This window comes from Heliconius melpomene, chromosome 12 (genome assembly GCF_056956725.1).
Source record: "Heliconius melpomene rosina isolate 202511_hmr_F chromosome 12, ASM5695672v1, whole genome shotgun sequence".
Classification (NCBI taxonomy): Eukaryota; Metazoa; Arthropoda; class Insecta; order Lepidoptera; family Nymphalidae; genus Heliconius; species Heliconius melpomene.
In genome coordinates, this window is record NC_140400.1 from 6,687,399 (window position 1) to 6,712,431 (window position 25,033).

The window sequence follows — 25,033 nt, forward strand, 5'->3', positions numbered from 1 at the left end:
AATAGCAGGGTAGGCAGAGTGCTTTTTTTGAGTGCTATTCTATCAGAGAAAGAAAAAGAAAATATTTCATTCCCCCAAATGGGAACCAAATCCATAACCGAACACATTTTTACAATAAATAATAGCAACCAATCCGCCAAAACAAAAAAAAACCGTCACATTAATCTCCACAAGTCCATCTCTGATGCCAATAAAAAGTATGCACAAATGCAATTCAAGTAAAACGTTTATATAGCGTTCCGCATCATTGAGTATCATCAATCACCAGTTACAATGTACGTGAGGATAGTGTTGCTGGTTTCTATCATCCTGACCCTGGACGTTGTGTTGGGGGGTGAGTGAAGTTATTATTTTGTTTCATCGTCGTTTCTTATTTCAATTAGCAGGGTAGGTAGGGAGCTCAGTGACAAGACACTCAACTTATCGTCAGAATTCTAAACATGGTGTTTTGTTTTACAAAAGAGTAGTATGAAAATAACTTAAATATTATCATTTTCTCATGTGGGAATCGAACTCAAACCATTACATTAACGTCAAGACTATGTTTCACTGCTAGGTCACCGTGTTTATATTTAAATTTAAAAATATAAAAAAATTAAGGCATAAGAATTTGATCCAATTTCATGTATATTTAACGTTTTCTTACGTTAATAAAATATATCTTCAAACTACTAAATCAATATACTTGTTATTTAATAACTAGTAATTTTAAATATAATTCTGATCAAAATATTATTTATTTAATAAGCCTTTATATCCAATTTATTTGTCATTCGTTATATTCACATGTAGGTAACCGGTATTGATTTCAACATGGGTTCTAGTATAAACAAATAATCTCTAGGAAAATGTTCTAGGCTTTTTTTATAATGTCCCAATGCCTACAAAAGAACAGTTCGAAGAACGTGGTCTAAAATGTACACCCGGAAGAACGACTATACTGATCGAGGAGACTAAGCCTTTAAAATTGAAAGGCAGTTCTGAAGAAGATACCAGAAGGACTCATATGAATGCTATTGCAAGTAAAGATGAGACTTGCAAGGTTTGCGTTTGTTCACTTGAAGGAAAAGATGAATATTGCAGTCGGAGACCAGCGAGGAATGTCAACGAATGTATCAGATTGGCCATTTTGAAGAAATCCATAGAAAAGAATGGTCCATTTTCCCATGATAGGTCGTTGTCGTTTAGGATTAGGCGAGGTTGGTGGGCTAGTGTCGGATCAGTGCAGTTGTGGTTGGAACCATTTAAATCATATTTGGATTTTTGCTAAGTAATTAATTGAACAGTTGAGTAAATGTCCCGTTTATATAATTATTGTAATTATAGAACTAAATTAATTTAAATAATTTCATAAATATACGACCAACTGCGTTTGCATAAACTATAAAACGTAAAATCACATTTTTTTTGTTACCATCGGAATTCCGATACGTCCAGATTTTCGAGACTGTCTTCTATACTCTCCAAGGAACTTGTCAAATTTCAGCGTTCTACGCCGCGTAATTTCATATACTTAACGTATATTTCCAATAGTTCCAAAAGATACTCAACAGTGGTACCCTCACTTTTGGACATATTTACCTTTAACAAATATCTTTCTATTATTTCATATAACTTTAACTATTATGCTACTTATTCCTTGCCGCAAACATTAAACATAATTATGTATTTTAAAAATATTATCTTAGATCTGAAATCCTTGCAATTTTACTACAAAAGTACATATTTATCCAATATAGATTATATCTGGCATTACGACGAGATACCCTACGCAGCGAAAGCCGCTTGTAGACGTAGCACCTCATACTACAGCAACAACGTCAACGCCAACGACACTGACATAGACATACCGTCCGATATTGATTCTTTACTAGACTATTCTAATAAAGACATCTGCTTCTACTGCGTTTGTTCAGTAGACGGTACCCATGCTGGATGTATAACTAGGGACCCATGGTACTGTGAATACTATAGGATTATCAGACATCCTAGAGCTCCTAAGGAGAGATATAAGAAGCTGTTCCAGCAGGACAGGCCGGCGTACTTCCGGCACTTGTCCTACAGGTTGAGGAGGACTATGGATGATGGGATGATGGAATTTATGGATTTCGGTATGATCGGGTGAAGTTGTTACACGTTTTGATATTTGGGTGTTGTGGCTTTGGTTCGTAAATTTTATGGTGTATGTTATATATTGTTTTTACTTATTCGCGTTTTTTTTTGTATTTATTAAGTGGAAAGAAGGACAAATCACTAATTTCTCATCGTTCCACTGAAACCAGTGAAATGAGAATATTTAAAAATATGTAGAATCGATTAATATTAGTGCCGTTTGAATGTGATCAGCAAATGGAAAATTTTTTACAACAGATCTTTGACATTAGAACTAAAATGATTCCCAAAAATTATAGCACGACCCTTATCGTCTATAAACTGCATCATTTAATTGACATTCCTCTTCTTTATGGACAAGGAGGCAAATTTACGTGATTAAGAGTAATTATGGTGGTATCATAGAAATCTGGAAAAAATAGGAAATTATGGATGGTTTGCCGGCTTAAAATAAAGTTAAAACTCTTGAAAATATACAAATATAGGACCGAGGTATAAGGATATTCTATATTGCTTGTCAGGCAAACAGCAAGAAACGTGACATTAGCGTCAAAAAGTTGATCAAAAGAGTTTTCTTAATGATGATGTGAGCCTTTACGAAACCAAACTATAAATGCCAGCCACTTAAAATGGTAGAAGATGAATGTAGATGTGAAACATATTTTACTGCAAAGCTAATACATGCTCTGCCTATGGCCAAAAGAAGATAAGGAAATATACGCCTAAACATATTGGAATGGGATATACACACGTATAATAACTCAGTCAACCCAGTCACCAGATTTTTAGAAAAAGATTCTTATTTGAATTACTAAATGGAAAATACGCATTGAAAACGGCTCTTTTTATCTTATTTTATTTACTTTTAACGCATGTTTATTTACTAAAAGCAAATTAGTGGAGCAAAATGGTAGTGACATTTTAGTATTAAATATATGACAATAAAATGTCTTATGTACGTAAATCGCAACTTGCAACCAATCTGGTCTTTATTTAACTCACTCTGTTATATTTTTTCAAAAATTTCTAAGCAAACAATTGGTTGCAGGAGGCGATACACTGTGCTGTAATCATCCCGACGGCCACCGTCGTAACCTCCACGAGCAAGTCCGCAACAAGATACGTATGCTGCGTAGGAAAGTGCCAAAAGAGAACATTTTGGGTGGAAGTCCGAGAGGCGATTATGTGGACTTCATTGTTAATAATGATTAAGACAGTTTTGGACCTTAAAAGAATAATTTGTAAGAATGTTTAGGTTTAAAGACATTTGCTCTTAGAACATGGACAAGAATTTTTGAAAAAGGAAAAAGAAAATAACAAAACAGACAGTTTATTATAAATTGGTTATCTAGAACTAATTAACAAAGACTAGATAAAAATAAATGAATAAAAAAACACTGAAAATGGTTCAGAGAGAGAAAGAAGCGTATTAATGAATATTCGTCAATTGTTTTAAAAATTATTTAGATATATAAATGTGATTTTTCTATTTTTTTTATTATAATTTTTGATTAAAACATTTAATACACACAAGTTTTTTTATTTTATATTTTTTTTCCTTGCTTTTTTTTTACTTTAAATCGCACGTTTTTGTTTTGCTTGTAATCCACATCATTTAGGTCACAAATCTTTGTACACGATTTTCGGATTTTTAAAGTTTTTGGCACAATTTTGTAATAAAATGGTTTTCTAATTCACAGCTGCACTGGTTTTATCACTGTTTTGTTTTAACATAAGCTTAGTATAGTTTAGATATAAATTTTGCTTAACTTTATAATTATTGTGAACTGACTTTTTTGACTTGACTGAAAAACCTTCAGTCTGGTCGAAGACGATGAACTTCTAACATAACTACTTGACGTAGTCCAGTGCCAGTCCAGCTGGCATTTATAGTTTGGGAATCGTTTATTGGAATCGATCATTCGATCCATTATGTGAGGAGTGATTTATCAATATGTTTTCAACACTTATTTAGCTAATTAACAGTAGTGAGGCAGATACCCTTTTAAAACAAGGATATAAAAACAGCTTTAGGCTTTACATTATATAGCAAGATTGGTAGTGGAAATCTACTGTTAAGACATTTCTTTCTCCATTTTCCGCCCAATTTTTGAATCATATCATGTTGAGTGAGGAACTCAACGCCAAGCTTTGTCCAGCAGAGAATTTGTGCAGCAGAGAAGTGCTGCTTGCGTCATTTTTTAAAGTGAAAGATTTTCTGGGATAATATTATTTTTTCAGTGGGCGAAGAAAACAATGGCAAGTGCGTACCATTTGTTTCTGAATATTCTGATTGTAGTGATGGTAAGAATACTTATTTATTAATTATAATACGAGTAATTATGTATATCTATATTATGTGTACTATCTATATTGTTTATATTATTATCATAAAGCTGAAGATGGTTAAAAGTTCTAATCTCACGATCTGTTTTTGGTCAAAGTACGTTTGTTACGGAAAAAATATTTTTGTGTAGTATTATCCTTTTCGAAGAAGACTATAGGGCTATATTACCTCGCGTTAAGAATTTTGATGTAATTCATAAGCACCTAAGCTACGGTTAGAGTTACCTCGGGCGTATAGAATGTTCCCCATTATCTACCGAATTTTGAAGGCATTGCGTGTTAACCGGCGGAACTCAACGGCATGCCTTGCCTCGTTACCAGGTCGCATAAATAATAATATTTTATATGGCCTCAAAAATTAACAATAATTATACAATATATTTTAAGCAAATGCATGTTCCGGATGCACCCGTTGCACATGCAGTGCGGATGGCGAGTGGGATTGCCAAATGGTGTTCGAGTGTCCCTCAGACGATGATGATAATGATGCCAGACACAGTGTCTCCATTGCTCTAGATGATATATATAATGGTAAGCTTTGTTTGTAATAATCATCAAAGAAATAATAAGAAATATTAGACGTATTTATTGGTTCTATCATCACTTAAGGGAGTCGTATATTTAATATTTTCATTTCCTCGCTCTGGTAACGAGGCAAAGGGCGGCGTTGAATTCCGATAGAGATAAAGCATGAGGGTTTTCTTTTAGAAAACGAATGTAAACAATTCAAGTTTGTAGATTTGTCTATCATTTGTGCTGTCAATTCCCCTCTTTACTATGACACTCATTTTTTACATTCCACATGTATACCTAGTTGATCGAAGCTTTTCACGTAATTTATGCTTTATATATCGGAACCAAGTGCCGTATTTAGTTTAAGTAGACTAGGGAAAACCTATTTTATTAAGTAAGATTTTCTCAAATAAGTAACCCATTCAGTCAGTAATTTATGAAATGCATAACAAAGACGAATTATCAAAGGTTTTTTTTAACAATTATATTTTCTACAGAACTAAAAAATAAGCAGAAAAAGAAGTCTCGTGTTTTTGTTCCACCACCACCAAAGCCGGATGACGAGTTCATAGGTAATAATGATATTTATGTATTATATAAGTACCACTAATTTTACATTATCCTAAAAAAAAAACGTTTTTAACACAATTTCTTTGTCAATTTCAGGTTATATAATCGCTATTCCTAACAAAACATTTTAAATTACTTTTATAAAATAAACAAATGCACAAAAAAGTCTCGTTTTATTTTTATGCACTCTCTGTAAAATTCACTCTATGTAATATCTATTAGAATATTTAAATATAATATCATGCAACTTTCGTAAGTACGCAAATTCTATATATCAATATTATTATTCTAATTCTAACACTAAACATACTAATTTAATTCGGAACATACCTATTAACTTTCACCAGTGGTTTCGACCCTGTGGTCAAATGGAAATAACTAACAATTGTGTATTGCACGTGAATGAGGCTTTCTAAGTGTCTGGGGTAAATCTGATCGCAGATATATTAGAACGATTGACGTAATATAGCAAATACGTGTTTGGATTCAATTTAAACAAGAAGTTCTTGAGATTGGCGCGGCCAACCAAACAAACTATTCTATTTTATAATATTAGTATAAATTAAAATTTACGTAACCTGCAGAGATTAACCGATAATTTCAGTTTCAGGTAACAATCCTTATGAAGAAGATTTTGCTTCATACATTAAGAGGCAAAAACGTTCAACCAACAATAAATATGAGGAAGATAACACCAAAAATCATACTGTTAAATTTTATCATACAGTAGACGAATTAAATGAAGGTAATTTATATTTTTAAATTTTACTTTTATCCCGCATACTACGGGAGCCTAGTGTTAAGACCTCCGTTTCCATTTTCTGTCTTTCGCTCCTCTTTCCACTCAATATTCGAGAGATTATGTGGAAGCGTTCGACTTTAACATATTACCAGAGCGAGGAAAATAAAATAATATAACTGATGCAAAATAATGTAAATGATGGACCTGTAAATATAAAATATTAAAATATTGTGTCTGTACTTTCCAGATACATTAAAAAATTCAGACAAATCAGGAACAATTCAAGCTAAGAGAGTAGAACCTAATCGATCACCAAAAATATCAAGAAGAACAGATTTAATCGATGACAATAAAAATAAATCCTCTCTTCATATCAATTACAATCGAGTAGAAGAGTATGATCATCATATCGAAGAGAACAAAATTGTACCAACTGAACATAGTGACAAATTTGATACAGTAATGAAAGATAAATTAAATAACATCGTGGGTAATTATACCCAAGAAATTAAAAATTCAGAACTATCAAAACTTATTGTGAATGAATTAAAAGGTGGCTCTGAGGTTATAGGTAATTCAAATGTTCCACCTGTGTCTAATATAACTTTTACACCCGAGAATGACACGTTAACAGCAATGGCATTCATTGCTGGTAATTTGCTTAACAAGTTATGGGATATGGAAAAAGATGCTTCAAATGACTTTACGGAAACTGATGTTCTTAAGCATGAGAAGATAAATGATTTGTTAGAATTATTTAAAGAACCATTAAATATAAGGCAAGAAACATTTCTAAAGAATGCTCTTGAAAGGTTATCGAGTACATTGAATAAGAATAAAGATGCTAAAAATATTTCAGTCTGTGAAACAATATCTACAGATGGCGTAAGTGATGAAAATTTAAATAATAATAATCAAGCTGATGTAACTAACCAAAGGTTATGTGACAAAAACCAATCAATAATAAAAGAAGAAGCAAATGAAAGTACTGTTACTATTGATGTTATTGAGAAATTGAATAATGTTATTTCTCTTATGAAGAAATTTGAACAAGTTGAAAAAAGTTTAAACGATTTAAAGCACCGAGCTGGTATGGAGCCATCTAATGTTGGAAAAGCACTAACATTTGACGAAAACTCATCAATGCATTTATTTGGTAATTTGTTAGAAAAAATAACGAAACTGCTAATTCCAAGCAAATCTAGTAAAAAAATTATTAAAAAGATAAAAACATTAAACCAATTTACTAGTAAAGAAAATGACAAAAAAATTATTGAACAAAAATTAGGCACTAATTTAAGTAATTATAATTTAACCATAAAAGATAAATTAATTTTAGACTACCTCAACCATATAGAAAGTAATCCAAGTTGCTTATTACGCAAAAATATACAAAGACAGAGCACAAAATTAAATGATAAAACCGGAGGAAGAATTCTTTATAACTTATCTGAGTTATTAAAAATAAAATCTCTCACAGATTTAGTGAAATTATCCAAACCCGGTGAACATGTTGAAACAACAACAAATATTGCAACTGAATTACCGATGCAAGAAGTACCAATTACAAGTATTCTGCGTGAAAATAGTTCACTGAAGTTAAATAATACCAAAGAGAAACTGAAAAATCATTTGAAAGCAATCATCGATGATTTACTAGAGCTACAAAATGATACAAATCTTAAGCAAAATAAGTTGAATATAGCAGAAGCCCTGCCTTGCATTTACAATTTAATGAATGGTGAAAACAAAATAAATAACAAAACATTGTCACAACCTAGTGTATCTCCATTGAATAAAATAAAAATATTAATTGATTCAATGAAATTAGAATTCACGACAGTATTGCCTACACGTAGAAGTAATTTATTTATTGAAGAAAGACCTCATTCAGCTAAAGTGTGGGAGAGAGTAATTAAAAATGTTAATAAATTTCGAAAGAATACGCGCAGAACATCTGATTATGAGAAACCAAAAACATATAATGAATTGAAGGAAATGATTGAAAATGTAGAATCAACGGGACACACTTATAAAAATTTTGCGTTGCTATCCGTTATACCTCCTCATAAAAAACTGATGTTGCTTAAAACTCTCGAAGCCGATACTAAGCAACAAACTATAGTTTTAGAAAATATAAAGAAATCTACAAATCATTTAAATAATCTTCCTGGTGATAAATTCAATGAATTGAAAGAATTTATAGATAATACCGAAAATAATATAAATTTAAGTATAAAAGTAATTAACAATTTAGTAAAACAAACGAACTCTAAAGATAAATCTTTAGATCTCAATAGAAAAGAACAATTAAGAGTGCCAGAAACTTCAAAACTTTCAAAATTAGGCAAAAATGGTATAAAATTGACAAGAGATCAAATAATAATTCAATTAATTGAAAATCGCATTAAATTGTATTTGAAATCTAAAGAATCTAGGGATGCAGATCTAATTTATGATGTGAATTACAATATAGGCAAAAGAATTTTGTCTTTGATAAAAAGTGGAAATATAAGGGTCGCTAAGGAGCTATTTAAAATATTTATTGCTAATCATCGGGAAGAAGAAAATCTAGCAAGAAAAGAACGTAAGTTCAAAGTCTCTTAACTTAAGAATTTAAGCTAAAAATATTTAAAACTTTTATAACGGATGTACCTAGTTACTTGTAATTTCAGTATTTCTCTTTCATTTAGAAAAAATATACCAATGAGATTGCAATCGTTCGTAAAAATTTTAGATTCTTAAAATTTCGTTAAATTTGATTTCGATTGTACCAATCTGCAAATGAGTATGAGAATGAGTTATTCTCCAAATAATAATATTTATAATTTTTGCTTTAAATATGTAATATATTTTTTATAGCTATAACAACGAAATTAGAAAAACCTTTACCGTTTCAAAATGTGATCGACAGTCAAGTTTTCAAGCCACAATTAGATATGTCCCCAGATCAACTGTTCAAGAGACTATTAGATGTAAAAAATATTAACTTATAATATAATTTATGTCTTTTTTATTTTTGTATTGTGATGCTTAATAAATGTTTTTTTTATTGACATTTTTTTGGTTTGTTTGTTTTGAAAAAAAAAATCACTTAAAAACATTTGAAAATTATGGTTGTGGATGTATCTGTTAATGCTTTAAATTGTTTTCATTTGCGTTGTCAGAGCTTGTCAATTAATTGATTCAAAAATTGGCCGGAATTTTGTGAAAAGGGTATCTTAACGGGTAGTCTGCTTATCCTGCTATATGCTAAAGATGAGTTTTGGGCTATAGGGTTAATTACTCGCTAATTACTTTATTATCTAAAAGTGAATACCATTTTTGCTCGGCTAATATAATATTTAATTTCTAATTATTATTTTATTTATTTACTAAGTGTAGGGTAGAGTAGCACTCGTTGACAGTTTGACATTTTAGACATCAGTAGCAGACATCTTTTTGTATTTGTGCCCTGAAAATATATTTGTTAATATTAAATATTAAGGAAATAATTAGGAATGTTATTTGAAAAATATATTTTATAATGGATTTTATTGGAATTGATTTTCTTTCTTTACCTTTATGCTTTAGGTCCTTTAACGTCTTAGTTTTATTGTTTTTTTTTGTCTACGCCATGTTTTACTTTCCCTCTTAAATAGCCAGGAATTATATTTTTAATACGATTCGTAAAATTATTTAAATTAGTGTTCCTTTTATTTCTAGAAGCTCCTAGATTTTTCTGCCATTTTCGCATCGTCTCTTCATATTTAGCTAGGTTCTGTTTTTTCATTTCTGTCTTTTTTATTTTCTTAATATTCCTAGGTTCTGGTACTTTTGTGAATATATCTGTAATATCAGTTTTAGTATTTCTAAGCAATTTTTTAATTTGTTGTATAAAACTTTTTTTTGCGGATTTTTTCGTGTTGTTACTTTTCGAATCTTTTCTTAATTTTTCATTTTTATTTTGGTTCAACAATTGAAACTGTATTATTTGTACAACACGATTATTAATTTTCTTAAAATCTGCTCCTATTTTTGATACTAATCTTTCTATTACAAAATCATTAATAATAGTCGTACGTCGATTTTGAGCATATTCTAGTGATTCTATAGCTTTATTTATTTTAAGTATATCTTTAGATAATTCTAATACAAACAGTTTTAAACTATACAACCGTTCTGAAATGATATTTGTACCGATATTCACGGTCATTTTATTCCATTTATTTCCAATATTTATTATATAATTTTCTATTTCGTTATTAGGATCTAAAATTCTTGAAAATGAATTGAAAGAATCTTCTGTATAAATAAAATTAATAATTCTTTCTAGAATTTTTCTTGAGGTTTGCGATAACGGTGCTAAAGCATCACCTATTGGTGTGTCTTTGTCCAAAAGTTCCAAAATATTTTTTACAGTTTCTATATCATTTAAGTTGTCATGATAAACTGAATTAAATTTTCGTCTGAAATTTTCAATTTTCTCGTGTTTTCCAGTTCTTTTGTGTATTTTATCCTTTTGTGTAAATTTTCTCATAGCTCTTATCAAAATTTTCAATTCTTGCGACATTGGAGATTGAGACATTTTTTGTATTATTGCTATATCTCGCATAACTTCATGGATATCTTTTTTCAATTTTTTTACATATTTATCGAGAATATTTATGTTGCGTCTTCTAAAGTCAATTTCAGGTGGTAATTCAATTTGATAGAAATTAAAAGAAGAATTTCCTTTATTTTCATACATTTTCTTCGTGTGATTTGAATCAGTAACGTTAGTATCCAATTTCAAATATTTCATAAGTTTCTTTTTAATAAGAATAAGTTGATTGATTTCCTTTTCTTTATTACTTATAATATTACTTAATGGCTCTAGAATATTATTATATTGGTTTTGTTTCTGATTTTTATCAGAAGTATTGACGTTCAATGTAGTGCTGCGACTTTCATTAGTTATTAGAACTACACTTCGTTTCTCTAAATGTTTTAGTAACGAAGTAGTATTATCTAAAATATAAACAAAGAGTTACAGAAAACAACCAATAAAAACAAAATGACTAATAAATTGAAACTAAAAAATGACTAAAAAATTAAGATTAGTAAGATTTGTATCTGCAATAACGTACAGTACTACAAATAAATAAACATACCATTAGGCCATTGTGGCTGGATATGACAGCGTTTTACTAAAGGCGCTGGGTTAGTTTCTCACTTAAGAATATATATTTTTTCATTTTCCCGTTGTTGTACAATAAACTGCGGTGTTGGGTTCTGCCACTCAACACTGACTGTTTCGAGATCGGACGGAAAGAAAAGAAAACAGTTTCCTTCTGCCTACCTCGTTATATGTGGGATAAAACGTGTGGAACTTGAAGCATTAAATCAAAAGAAACCATCATTTTAATTTTACCTTGACTATGGGTAATATTGATATTAGCTTGTTTAATTGCGAACTTTGTCAAATTTCTTCTATCTTCGTCAAACTTTTTATCAAAAGAATCTATTCCATACAACCATTTTAAGATACGAATATATTTATTTATATCAAAACTGGTCCATTTTTTTGTTTTATTGGAATTATTGTTTTGAACTGAAATATATAAATGATATAAAAATCTTGAAAAGACCAGTAGTAGAGGCTAGAGCGTTTGCTTCCAAATACAGTGGTTGTGGGTTCAATTTTTGCTCGGGACAATGAATTATTTTCCACGTCTTCGCTCTGGTAACAACATAAAGCACGGTGTTAAGTTCCGCTATACTTAAGAAGCAATGTCTTAAAAATTAGACTTATTGTAGCATATTACCTTCAAAATGATCAGCAATCATATTAGCAGTTATGTTTAAACTTCCAAGCTTTGTCATATTTCTTTCATTTTCAATGGATTTTTTTCCTATAGAATCCGTTCCGTACCACCATTGTAGAGTTCGATTGTATTTGGTTATATTATCATTTTTAAGAATCATAAGTGTTTTTATTTTGTTTAAATTATTATTAATTGTATCTGAAAAAAAAAAACATATGAAAATATTCGATTTACGCTCGTAGTCCGCCTTTTGCATGCCAACCCAAAGCGTAATATACATAACATTCGATACGATTATCACTCGAGGGAATGATATATTTAATATTTTCATCTTTTCGCTATGGTAACGAGGCAAAGGCAAACACTCCACTTTCTCTTACGACACTTTTGTGATTCACTTTCCGCTAAATTTTTGAAGCGAAAAATAACACCGCGTTTTCTAGTCAACTCACCTCGTCATCTTACCAGTACGAGTTAATAAAAAATATCGTTCCTTGAACAGGAATCCAATCCGCAACTGTAGCGCTTAAAATCAGAAATAATTTATCATATATATCAAATAAGTATTATATTACCGTGAGAAAGCGTACCACTTATATTGTCAGTTCTATTTAAGCTCGCAGAATTTTCCTGTTCTATAGAAGATACATTTCTTATAATTTCAACAGAGCTTTCTTCTAAAGAATCGATACCATACAACCAACTTAGAGTACGTTTATAATTATTTATATCGCCATTATTAAAATCGGTAGTCCTCTTCATTCTATGAAGATTATTTGTTTTAACTGAAATTTATTAATAAGTATTATTTAAGTTCTATCTATACAAATATTAAAAAAAACTGAAGATTTTGTTTGGTTGAACGCGCTAATCTCCGGCACTACCGATACGAATTGAAAATCGTGAGGGTAGTGGATTCGGGAGAATTAGTTTATTTCATTTCCTCACTCTTGTTTATTTATTTATTTTTTACACTTTATTGTGCATAAAAAAGTGTAAAAAAAGATTGATTAAGAAGAGTTTTTGGGGTTTATAAAGCTGGTTTATAATGTAAACCAGCAACAAAAACATAAGAAGGCGATTCGACATGGCAGGATAAAAATAACCACCAAGATTTAAATTCAATGACATAAATTAAATAAGAAATATTCCAATACATACGTAGATTTAAGTTTTCCATAGTTTTAACTAATATCCGATGGTCTATAATTATTGAAGAGCTTGTATGACAGTTTTCTATTGTAGTACAATTCCATGTTCCAGTGACATCGCAATTGCATATTTTGCACCCGCTACATATATTGTCTATGGAATGTAAAAAAACAATACTTTTTTATATACAGAGGAATAAATTATTTTCATTTTGTAACTCTTGTACCAAGATGTGGTTATCTTATATCCGTTTTGGTATCCTGACCCGAAGTATTACACCCTTAAGATTTCTGCCTATTATTCTGGTTGTTAGTAAATTTGACTATTAAACAGGTGGTTGTGGGTTTGATTTTCAAAAAAAGAAGCACATTGATGTCTTAAATATGAGTGCTGGCTTTAGAGCCATTAAATTAGTTTAATGCAATTTAAGCAAATATTACATCATATTATTAGATTTTTAATTAATATTCACTATTACTTTAGTCTAGTTAGCCGGCAGTTGCCAGTGCATATTTTCCTCCTAACGATTGACAACAAATATCTCTATCTATTGACAACAAATATTTCTATCTCTACAATTGACAATAAATATCTCTATCTCTATCTATTGATCGAAAGTAAAGATAATATACCTTTTAGTTTACTTGAGACCTTTTAAAATGTTTTTTTTTTAATTCTTACCTTTATGACAGTTTGTATACTGCGACACTAAAGGTATACAGTATTGAAACGAGGAAGCCGATGAAGCTGAAATAAGTTACGCATTAATTATTGAATATTTTAAACAATTTTATATGTACGAGGATTTATGATTCTAAGATTGGTTTTTTTACTTCAAGTATTATAATCATTTCGAATATAGTACAGTAGATAGAGGCAACTTAGTGTTAGGACACTCCATCCTGCACGGCCCAATTTTCAAGACATTGCGTATTGAGTAGCGGAACGTGAACGCCACGCTTTGTCTTGTTACTTAGATATGAAAATAGGAATCTACGAGATAGTTATGAGTTCTGTCTACCCTACAGATTAGTTTATTATGTAAAGCTGTAAAAAGAAACAAAATTAATGGTAGAAGAGAAAAAAATAAGAGCAAACAGTTGTAAATGTTCCTTTCTTTTTGTTTATATATTACAAGTGAACCGTTCGTCATAAAATTTATATGGAACAACCTCTCAGGTATATCCCATCTAATGAAAAAGGACAACAAAATCTGAGATAGAGAACATCCTGGAGTATCTTCGTTAGTTACAAAAGACAAACCTGTATCGACATATTCCCATAACATATCATCAACTTCGTTAGTGATCTCACTCTCTTCTCTCTCAAATTCATCTTCTTCCATTATATTTGCAACTTCTCTATAATATTCGCATCTGGCTTCGTTTATGTTGACACATTCATAACTATAGCACATCTCGCAAGTATCGCTTCTAAAGCCCGTGGTGATGTATTGAAAATCATTGTAGCTTTGCACTGTAATTTATAAATCGATATATAAAAATAATCTCAAATATATTTATTACTATGTATTTTTTTCAGCGTTACGGTGTAGGCAGAGAATACAGTGGCAAGACACTCCATTTTCTCATTTTTTATCTTTACATTGTATAGGGAACCTGGAAACCAACTGTTAAGACAATCCATTCTCTTTAAGATACTTTTGTTCTTCACTTTCCGCCGAATTCCGGAGGCATTTTGTGTAAAACTATCTAACTCCACACAGAGCATTGTTTTTTTTTATCTAAACACGCAATGCCTCGAAAATTCAACGGAAAGTGTTTTTATGGGAACGGAGTGACTTGACACTAGGTTCCTTCTGCCTACACTGCTATATAAGGAATACAGCGTGAATCTAAAAAAAAATGTAAATGCATGTGGAAAGATTATTTATATCAATTGCGTTTTCTGCAATATTTCATAAAGTGCTATTAACTATTTAGGAAACTCAATTAAGTCCTGACTGCACCATGTCACGATGACGTCATATTAATCGTTATTTAATAAATAATTGACGTCATCCTTATACAGTTGTACGTTCTGCACGCGATGGTAGTCGATGCTATCAACAACTAACTCCACTAATTGAAAGGTTTATATATATTTATTGCTAACCTAGTGGTAGGAAGTAAAATATTTATTTAAATTTATGTTTTCATTTCTTCATTCTGATGAAGAAGTAAACCGTATTATTGAGTTCCGCCACTCAACACGGAATGCCTGTAGAATTCAGTGGAAAATGGGAAACGGGGTGTCTTAACACTATGTTCCCTCTGCCTACCTTACGGTGTAATATATATCCTACTGTGTAATAATAAATTCCGTTCCCAATAAAACACTTTAGTTCGCCACTTTCCTCTAGATTCTAAAGTGTTGAGTGGGGAAACTCAACGCCGCGCTTTACCTCCACCCTAGAGCGAAGAAATGAAAATATTGAATAAATACTTCCTTCCCATGAGCGAATGTAACCCACAACCGTAGTGTTTATAGTCGCACCCACGCGCCATGATGGCGTCTGGACGGTATATGTATATACATATAATGTAAGTTAGGTTTCTTCTGTCTGTTTGAGTAAAGAGAATTAGATATTTTTTTAGCGTTACGCTTTTTTCCCGTATATAACAGGGTGGAGAGAACGTAGAGATCAATCAAGTCATCGTGTGCTAAGTTGTGGAACTCAACTACACGTTTGACTACCAAAGTGAGGAAAAGAAAACAATTAATTCCGCTGATTGGGAATCGAACCCACAGGCTTTAAACATTTAAACATTGTACCCCTAAGCAATTAAACAATTTCCTCAAGAAAAGGGAAGTATTATGTAAGCAACCTTACCGGAAACGCAACAAACGGTAAGCACCAGTGCTACGTGCATCGTCAGAACAATACAATACAATGCATTTCGTAATACGAGAATGTTTGAATATCTTTGGGGATGGATTTTGGTAGATTTTAATTAAATGTGTGTAGGTTTTAATTATGTTAGAATTTATTCCCTAGAACTCTTGTTCTACAATGAATATAAAGATGACATAATTAATATTTTCTTATGATAAGTTTTCTTTCTTCGTTCCCATTAAGACACTGCTGTTCCCCACTTTTTGCTGAATTCTCGAGACATTGTATTATGTCGATTTGCGGAACTCAACCGCGCGCTTTATCTCGTTACCAGAGCGAGGAAATGAAAATATTCAATATTTTATTCCCTCGCTCGAATCTAAAATGATTGACAGACAAAGAATAGACGAAACTACTGCACTTAGAAAATTACAATTTGAGGTATATGTAGAGTGTAGAAGGAGACCTTAGACGAGAAGGCGCTGAGAGAGGATGTCTCGAAATACCTACGGGAACGAAAGAGACGAGATTTTTAATTTTTTTTTTCTGACAATATCTCGAAAAATGGGCGGTGTCATGAGTGGCACGAGTGTCATATGTCACATTTAGTTCCCTTTGTGTACCCTGCTAATTGCTGGAAGTTAAATAAATAAGAAATGCAGAATCCGGACCTGTTCACAAAACATTTGAATTTTCAGTGTTTACAAACACGTTTGGTGTTTCAACGAGAACGAGTCTGCCGTCATTATTTACCGTTCAAGTAGGAAAATGCTCGTGTTGTTTCTTTTATTGCATTTTGTTCTTGGAAATGGTGAGGGATTACTTAGAAAATTTGGCTACTACATAATTTATTTTCTATTATTTTAATTTTATTGAAGCCGTTGTGGCCTGTCACAGCGTCTGTTTGTAACCGCGCCAGTTTTGGGTTCGATTACCATTCGGGGGAATGAATTATTTTTGTTTCCACGCTATGGTCACAAGACAAAACGCTGCGTTAAGTTCTGTCGCTTAATAGGCAATGTTTTAAAAAATATTTCGGCAAAAGGGGAACGAAATATTTGACAGGAGGTTCCCCCTGTGTATCTTGCTATATACGGGACGTCGCGTTAAGCTAAAGATAATGATGTATATACTAGCTTTTACTGCGGTTTTCCCACCGTCTGCCTCAGGTGATTTAAGAATTAACGCGATGTTAGTTTTTCTCGTTAAATGGATTTTCCAGCGAAAAATAATTTTATTATTCCTCTAGTTTCTGAGATTAGCATGTTTAAACAGGCAAACTTTTCAGCTTTATTATATTAGTAAAGATTGTATATAATTTTCTGTAGAAAATTTTGTCAAGATTAAAGGCTATTACAATTACGAATTCTGGTGGATTCTAAGAATTATTTTTTGATTATTATAAAATATTTTTGAAAGAAGAGTTCTGCTACTCAACACGTAATTTTGTAGGAATCGAAATTTGACCGGAAAGTGGTGAACGGAGTGTCTTAACACTAAGTTCCCTGTACCTATAATGCTACGCGGGATAAAGCGTGAATCTGCAATCACTTATATTGGTATCATACTCGTAGAAATTTTGTAATAAGTAAGAATTATCATTGAATTAGCTGTAATTCTTCATAGATTATTTTTTATCTCCAGGCATCTTCCGCAACTGGTGGGGTAAGCAAATAGAACATAGTGACTAATCACTCTTTTTGCTAAACAATATATTTTTTAATTTTGTTTTCCTTATTTGTACTAAAATATAATATTATTAAACTAAACGACGTATTTAGTTGAAACTTAACAATTTTTTATGTTAAATGAAGACCTTTAGACTTGCTTTGATAATTACACACTATATTTTTGTTATTTTTCTGCCATATGTGTTGTCTATGTTGAAAAGCTGTATAGGCCTAGTCTTAAGATACAATTCACAGGGTTTGCCAGTAAACGCGACGCAACTGTAGGTCTATTGTCACTTAGGAGAGAGAACTCTTTCTTTTTCTAGCTCTCTCTCAAACTCAACACGCAATGTCTCGAACATTGGGCGGTGCACGGGGAACGGAGTGTGTTAGCACTATGTACCCTCTGTCTATCCTGCTCCATATACAGAATACAGAGTGAAACTATAAACAAAAAATCATTACTATATATTACGTAGGTATATAGAAGATTAAAAAGCGGTTATTAAACGTAAATATCTTCATTCAATGTACTTTAAAAGAGAAACTAATGATTCTGTTTAATAGGTATTCACTAAATACTGGACATATATTTTTTTGTTTCAGATACATCAAAATCCAAATATATTATGGACCATATAGACACGTGCCCGGATATAGGTTATTACTTCAAGCGGGAATCGAATCCGAACGCATTAGACGAGTCGTGCTACCTCTGCTTCTGCCAGAACAACGGAACTGCTGTGTGCTGGCCGCGAGACAACAGGAGGTGTGATAAGAAGCATTATTATCATGCTGGGAGACGAAAACGGTATGAATTTTTTTTTTTATAAAACGACAATGACATTTTTCATCATTTTAAAGATTCCCGGGGGTATGTATTTTTTTTCGCTTTACTCTTTTTACCCGGTTTTTAAATAGTCGTCTCAAATTTAAGAGTCAATTTTATGTGTCCCGTTACGAAAAAGTCTTATACATATTAATTAAAAATAATAATAATAAGTCAAATCACGCTGTATCCCGCACACAGCAATGTAGGCGGGGGAACCTAGTGTTAAGACACTCCGTTCCTCACTTTGTGTGTTCAAAATTTGTGTGTTGTTTGGCGGAACTCAACGCCGCGTTTTGCCTCCACCTTCAGTGGGATGGTCGAATCAACAACCAGTTGCGTTTACTACAGTCACACGTTGTGCCTCTGCGTCCCTGGCGTCACTTTGTGTGGAATTAAAAATATTTAAAATAATTAATAACTATACTATAATTATCTGCACAGAGACTCCAGAATGCGTCGGTCGCCCTCCTTTACCGATATATTCTTCCGTGATGCTGCTAGAGACAGTAAGTGTTTATACTAATAAAGAATTTTTACTTCAAATTTCAAATATTATTTACTAATTTTAAGTAAAATATTAATAAATAACGTATTCAATATTATGTTTTGTATAAAATGTCCAATTTAAGATCTAGCTCCAAGGTTTTTTTTTGCAGTTTTCAACAAACAACTACCAGAACAGTGTAAGCCTCATGAGTCAAGTTTCAGTGAAGGATGTCCACCAGGTAAAAGATATATAAGAGATGCTTGTAATAGGGTATGACTTAAAAATAATCTTAAAATGCTCTAATTCTAATTTTCTTAAGGCATTGTAATATAGTGTTTGACCAAAATCAAAATATTTATTAATCTTTATTTGATTAGAGCATCACATCTAATTAAAGAAATGGCTTTATTCATAGCCATGTCTTTGATTCAAGATGTCAACTTGGGACCTTACCAGTAACTAAGCACCTGACTGTAAGCACTACGGTTGTTGGTCCGATTCCCATTCAGGGGAAATGAAACGATTTTCATCTCTTCGCACCGGTAAGAAAATAAAGCGTGGCCTTCAATTCTGTCTCTCAGCACGCAATATGTCGATAATTAGGCAGTGCACGGATTACAAAGTGACTTAAGTGTTAAGTAGGTATCTTATATAGAAGATTTACATTTGAATTTCAATAAAATGTTGTATTGGATTCCGTCACATAACTTTGAGAAAGACGGGAAATAGAAAATAGAAAGATATAGGAAAACAGAAATATATACCACTACTTTCTATGCCAAAATAATAACTAAAAATAAAAACGTATATGTATGTTACAGCTGACTGGTGTGTCGGTTGCACTGTGTGTGACTGCGATGCCAACGGACGATGGGACTGTCACATATTGAGTTTCTGTTCTGATAGTAAGTTAAAATTTGAAGTATTCTAATAGAAAAAAATATCTTACTTCACATAGTTATAAGCAGATTTAGCTTGAATTTTCATGAATTATTTACATTTTAATAAATACAATTATTTTATATCTCTAAATAATTTATAGATAAAGGTAAAAATAAAATAAAGAAAAGGAAAAGTTCACTAAGAAACAAAATTACTAAAAGACAGCTGACAACAAAAGCTCCTAAGACAGTGACTACAAAGAAATATAATAAAAAATCTTCGAATAAAAATCAAAAGGCTAAGAAATTGGCACAAAAACAAAATACAAAACAAATGTACCCAAAAAACAAGAAGCAACTGGAAATGCAAAAGAAAAAGGCTGCGTTAAATAAATCCAAAATATCTTTACAAAAGAAAGTTATTTCTACAAAGAGAAAGGCACCAGTAAATAAGAAAAGCTTTCAACAAAATAAAAAACCAACTATAAACACATATAAAACAATACCCAAGACAGCGAAAAAAAATGATACGGCAGCTTTGTTCGCGGAAACAATATTTAAAAAAGTAATGGCTTCTGTGGAAAAAATATTATATGAGACTCAAAAAAATGCAAGCAAGGCAAAAAATAATAAAGTAATACAAAAAAGATCAATGTCTAAGCAAGTTTACACAAAGAAAAATAAAGGAAGCAAAATGAAACCTGGAAAGATAAATAAGATAAACAAGAAACAATGGATAATTGAAAAGAAACAGAACGAAAAATTAGGGAGATATTCAAGAAGAAAAAGAGAAATTAGTTTCAACGATTATCAAAATATTACTGAAGAAGGTAAAAAATAAGTATAGCTAGAATTTTTTGTTAAACATATGTAAAAATATTTTTTTATTTTACCATACATTTTTTATATTTCAGCAAATTCCACAACACCTAAAATTACTCCTTTTGTAATACAAGAGATGGATGTATCTAAAAAACAATTCAATATTAAAAATGAATTTGTATTATTTAATATTACAGCTGATACATTGAATAAACGTAATTACTTTCATTATACAGTCGTCAGTAATGATATAAATGATGAAAAAAAATTAACGACTATAAAACCACAAAATGAAAGTTATGAAAATAGATTAACTACGACGCAAGCTAAAAATATGGATTATGATAAAAAGTTATCTACTGATATAGAAAATATTCAAAACATTTTAAGCAAACAGAGAAACAACAAGCACATTAATAAAATATTTCAAAATATTGTTAATGTAACAGAGAAAGCAAAACAATTTTCTATGGGTGATAAAAAGATTAATACTACATGTGGCAAAATCTGTGAATTTATAAAGTATTTCAAGAAGAACGTTTATGACTTTCATAGCAAGAGTTCAACGATGTCACCAAATATAAATAAAGAAAGTAATATTCTTGATAAAATAAAAATATTTTTAGCAAAAATATTTAAGAAGCAAAAAATAAACAACATAAAAAAATACCCGTTCCGAAAACAGAATTTTATAAAAGTTTTATGTAAAAGTATTAATTCATGCAATTATAACGTCACTGATAAATTGCTACATTCAAAGCTTAATCAATTAAAGGTGGAAAGCAACAAAATAATTAAATCAGTCAAAATTATTAAAGGGCTTCTTAAATTACTAAGTCGTAATAAAAATCGTGTAAATGATAAATTGAATAGAGGAATACAATTTAAAAACAACGATGAAAAAATACTTAGTGCAATAATCAAAGATGAATATGAAACATTTCTCTTTAATCTGACAGAAACTCAACGTGTCCAAATTCGTTATATTAAAGAAAATACACTTGTGTTTATTGAGTCCATAGAAAACTTTGCTAATATTCTCAGTGATTTAGTGGAAATATTAAGCAAGAAATATAACAAGAAAAAAGAACTATCACGTCGGCATTATAGATGCTTAAGAAAACCACAAGTCAATAAAGATATAATGGCACAAAAATTGCAAAAATTAAAGAACTTATTAATGCGTTATAATTTAGTTCAAAATAAATTCATGAAGCAAATGTACGAGGCCATTTCTGCATTGAATTCGACGCAAAACATGGTAAAAATAAAGAAAATGCCAAAGGTGAGTAATAAATATGAAACTAAAAATAGAAATATCACAACAGACATTTATTTAGAAAATATTGTCAGAAATCTCAGAAAACTCAAAGAATTAGCCCTAAAGTTGAGTTCTAAGAACCGAAGAAAAAGATCTGCTCTGGATGATGACCACGCCATAGAATATTTACTAACGCTAATGGAATATATACTAAAACAGAATCGCCCTTTAAATGTCGCACCAGGTAAAGTATTACTATTTTAAAACGTTTTTTTAGAAAAAATAAACATTAATATTGTTAAAATTTTTACAATTTCAGCAAAAGACGGTATTGATTTAATTATAGAAGCTATCAAAAACGCCCCCGATGTTAAATCTGTTAAAAAGAAAGTTCTTGATTATATTTCAACTACGGAAAGTACGACTAACTCATATAGTGATGTTAACTTTAATAACAAATCTAATGGATTCAAAACTTTTGAGTCGATGGATAACGATGACTCAGGGGAGTTAAAGGATAGTCATTCAAATGATTTGAAAGAAAAAAATATTGAAAAGAAAATAGTTACTCCAGAAGTTGAAACTAACCATAACAACTACAAAACAAACAACGAATTAGAAACAAAACAGAAGTTTGATATATTTTTTGATGATGACGACGAGGTAATCATTGAAAATGTAACAAAATTTAGTGCAGATGCAGAAACCTTTGCATCTACTGATTTTAATAAACTTCCTACACGAACTTTGAGACCAATTTATGTAGATTCACAAGAACAAAAAGGTAAAGCAAAATTAGACTGGATAGAGGAAAATTTTAGTAACGAAAAACGTGTCGACGCAATAACAGAAAAAATATTAAAAGTAACACGAACACTCAACCAAAAGGGGAAACATGCCACTGGCACAAGTAGTATGTCAGCGGAGAGTGTAGAAAAAAATGAAAAAATAAAGTTAGCTTCAGATGAAGTGTACAAGCGGCTAATGAATCTTTTCAATACCCTCGACTACGGGACGGAGAGATCTCCGTTAGATTCGGATTCCAGAGAAGACAAGTATAACGTCGAGGTGCCAATGGATTTTACTTAATAATTTTAATACTTATTAACACGCTGTTATTTGGTCGATTTGTAACTGAATTAGAATCACTTATAATATCACACGTACACATCATTCGGCAGTTACACAGAATGGAATTGTCAGCACCACTTTATATGAAACCACAGTTTTAACTACTCTATAAAAGCCTAATATAATTCAGAAAAAAAAATAATTCCCAAAAATGAAATAGTTATTTTTTCAAACAAAACAAATAATAAAATTATCGTTTTAAAATAAAACGCCATTTGTAAGGTATAACATAGGCACGCAAACACTTACCTGTCAGAGCGACAACGTCGCATACGTATGTGTGCGTTACACGAAATACAGGTATGGATAAAAATCGTGAAATGAAAAAAAAATCCTACGTCCAAACTGTTGAGGTACCTTGATTAATTTCTTTAGTTCTGGGTTTGAAATATTTTACCCTATATGCAGTTTCAGTAAAAGGAGCGCTGCCTCTTCCACCCTGTATATGTATGTAGCTTAGGTGACAAAAATATATCATGGAGCTGGTTGGTATTTTGTTGGTGCCATGACATGATTAATAGAAATTTTCAGAGGTAACAGTACAGTCCAACTACATTTGGCTGATATAACTGCCCGAAAAAAGTGTGTTATTACTTTTTTAAACCTATTTTATTCTCTCCCTTTCTTTCAGAACATTTTCTTTTAACGGTAATATATAACAAAACTTATATACATTCTTGATTAGATAATAAATAGAACAAAATATTTAAAATATATTAAATATTTAAATAAAGTCTCTTAATTCTTAATATAAGTAATATATAATATTTAATATTATATTTAATTATTCAATATATGTATGAAATGTGAAGGTAAACTACATAGTTAGCTATACAAAAAATAATATCGCTTATTTAGTACAACAATTACGTGTTTGTACTTATTGGAAAATGGTAGAAGACGTCATCAAAGTTTAAAAATAGTCTTTCTGCATATATTAATGTATTTAATTTGTTTTTTTTTTTATAAATGCAATTATGTCATTGTTGAACCAAATGAGCGATGTTTTAAATTTAAATATACTTAAGTACTTATGTGTTATTTTACAAACTTGAAAGGTTATAAAATAAAATCGTATAATTGATATTCAAGTTGAATTAGTAAGTGTTTAATATTCCTGTCTGTATCCTCATTCTGTATCTAGCAGTTTAACTTTGTTGTCTATTTGTTAGCAGGGTAGGCAGGGAGAACCTAGTGTTAAGACACTCCGTTCCCCATATTCCACCCCATTTTCGAATCAATGCTTGTTGATTGGCGAAACTCAGCGCTGCGTTTTATCTTGTTGCCAGAGCGACGAAATGATTGACTCGTTTCCCCGATAGGAATTCAAAGCCACAACTATTATATTATTATTTATTTTATTTATACTGATTAGAAAACGACCGGCGTGTTATTGGGCAGTTAATTGTGGGTGCCTGAAAATAAAAAAAAAATGTATACGTCAGCATAAAATAAAATTAATGTAATATAACGTTTTTTTTTTTGTTTTTACTTTGACTATCCTGTATACAATACAATACAATACAATACAGAACTCTATATGCGCGATACTCCATGGGCTAAAATTAAATTAAATTTATTCGTATTAAAACCTCAATAAACGTTACTTTGATATTAGATAGATACTTAGTTAGATATTCAAGTATAATTCACGCATAGCCTTAAAATCTAAACGTTAGCCAACTCCTAGTCTTCAGTAACGTCCGCGCAAAAACCGATATGATCTAAAGTTGTTTTGCAATTAGAAATACATTTATACAATAAGACGATTTGTAATATGTTTTTCATATATTATTCTTAATATAATTAACATATAAAATATACATTTCTTCGAAAATCTTGGAATTCCTAGGAATCAAACCCATAATTTTTCGTGTTTACAGTTGCACGCT

General features: G+C 31.0%; 5 protein-coding genes across 6 annotated transcripts; 3 read left to right on the forward strand and 2 right to left on the reverse strand.

The window, feature by feature from the left end:
* Positions 1 to 134: 134 nt before the first annotated feature.
* Positions 135 to 9,335, forward strand: LOC146533656 (uncharacterized). 2 transcript variants are annotated; one of them, XM_085194866.1, is made up of 8 exons: positions 135 to 334; positions 858 to 1,199; positions 4,354 to 4,416; positions 4,846 to 4,989; positions 5,469 to 5,543; positions 6,146 to 6,286; positions 6,531 to 8,870; positions 9,146 to 9,335. In XM_085194866.1, the coding sequence occupies exons 1-8, from the start codon at positions 274 to 276 to the stop codon at positions 9,277 to 9,279; spliced, it is 3,300 nt and encodes a 1,099-aa protein (XP_085050992.1). In that variant the 5' UTR covers positions 135 to 273; the 3' UTR covers positions 9,280 to 9,335. The 2 variants fall into 2 exon arrangements, with proteins under 2 accessions (XP_085050992.1, XP_085050991.1); XM_085194865.1 differs by lacking the exon at positions 858 to 1,199 and having other exon boundaries at positions 3,161 to 4,416.
* On the forward strand, positions 1,303 to 3,150 carry LOC146533657 (uncharacterized). Its single transcript, XM_085194867.1, has one exon. It carries the CDS (start codon positions 1,664 to 1,666, stop codon positions 2,123 to 2,125), a length of 462 nt encoding a protein of 153 aa, XP_085050993.1. The 5' UTR covers positions 1,303 to 1,663; the 3' UTR covers positions 2,126 to 3,150.
* Positions 9,336 to 9,626: 291 nt separating the features above from the next.
* Positions 9,627 to 12,259, reverse strand: LOC146533658 (uncharacterized). Its single transcript, XM_085194870.1, has 4 exons — positions 12,070 to 12,259; positions 11,676 to 11,855; positions 9,844 to 11,272; positions 9,627 to 9,737 (listed from the first exon to the last, which is right to left on the reverse strand). Exons 1-3 carry the CDS (start codon positions 12,227 to 12,229, stop codon positions 9,876 to 9,878), a joined length of 1,737 nt encoding a protein of 578 aa, XP_085050996.1. The 5' UTR covers positions 12,230 to 12,259; the 3' UTR covers positions 9,627 to 9,737; positions 9,844 to 9,875.
* Positions 12,260 to 12,624: 365 nt separating this feature from the next.
* LOC146533659 (uncharacterized) lies at positions 12,625 to 15,471 on the reverse strand. The gene is made up of 4 exons (XM_085195427.1): positions 14,485 to 15,471; positions 13,903 to 13,968; positions 13,231 to 13,374; positions 12,625 to 12,854 (listed from the first exon to the last, which is right to left on the reverse strand). The coding sequence occupies exons 1-4, from the start codon at positions 14,636 to 14,638 to the stop codon at positions 12,625 to 12,627; spliced, it is 594 nt and encodes a 197-aa protein (XP_085051553.1). The 5' UTR covers positions 14,639 to 15,471.
* Positions 15,472 to 17,180: 1,709 nt separating this feature from the next.
* Positions 17,181 to 23,099, forward strand: LOC146533660 (uncharacterized). The gene is made up of 8 exons (XM_085193753.1): positions 17,181 to 17,226; positions 17,702 to 17,722; positions 18,334 to 18,538; positions 19,001 to 19,065; positions 19,216 to 19,284; positions 19,868 to 19,951; positions 20,842 to 22,254; positions 22,330 to 23,099. The coding sequence occupies exons 1-8, from the start codon at positions 17,181 to 17,183 to the stop codon at positions 23,097 to 23,099; spliced, it is 2,673 nt and encodes an 890-aa protein (XP_085049879.1).
* Positions 23,100 to 25,033: the final 1,934 nt, after the last annotated feature.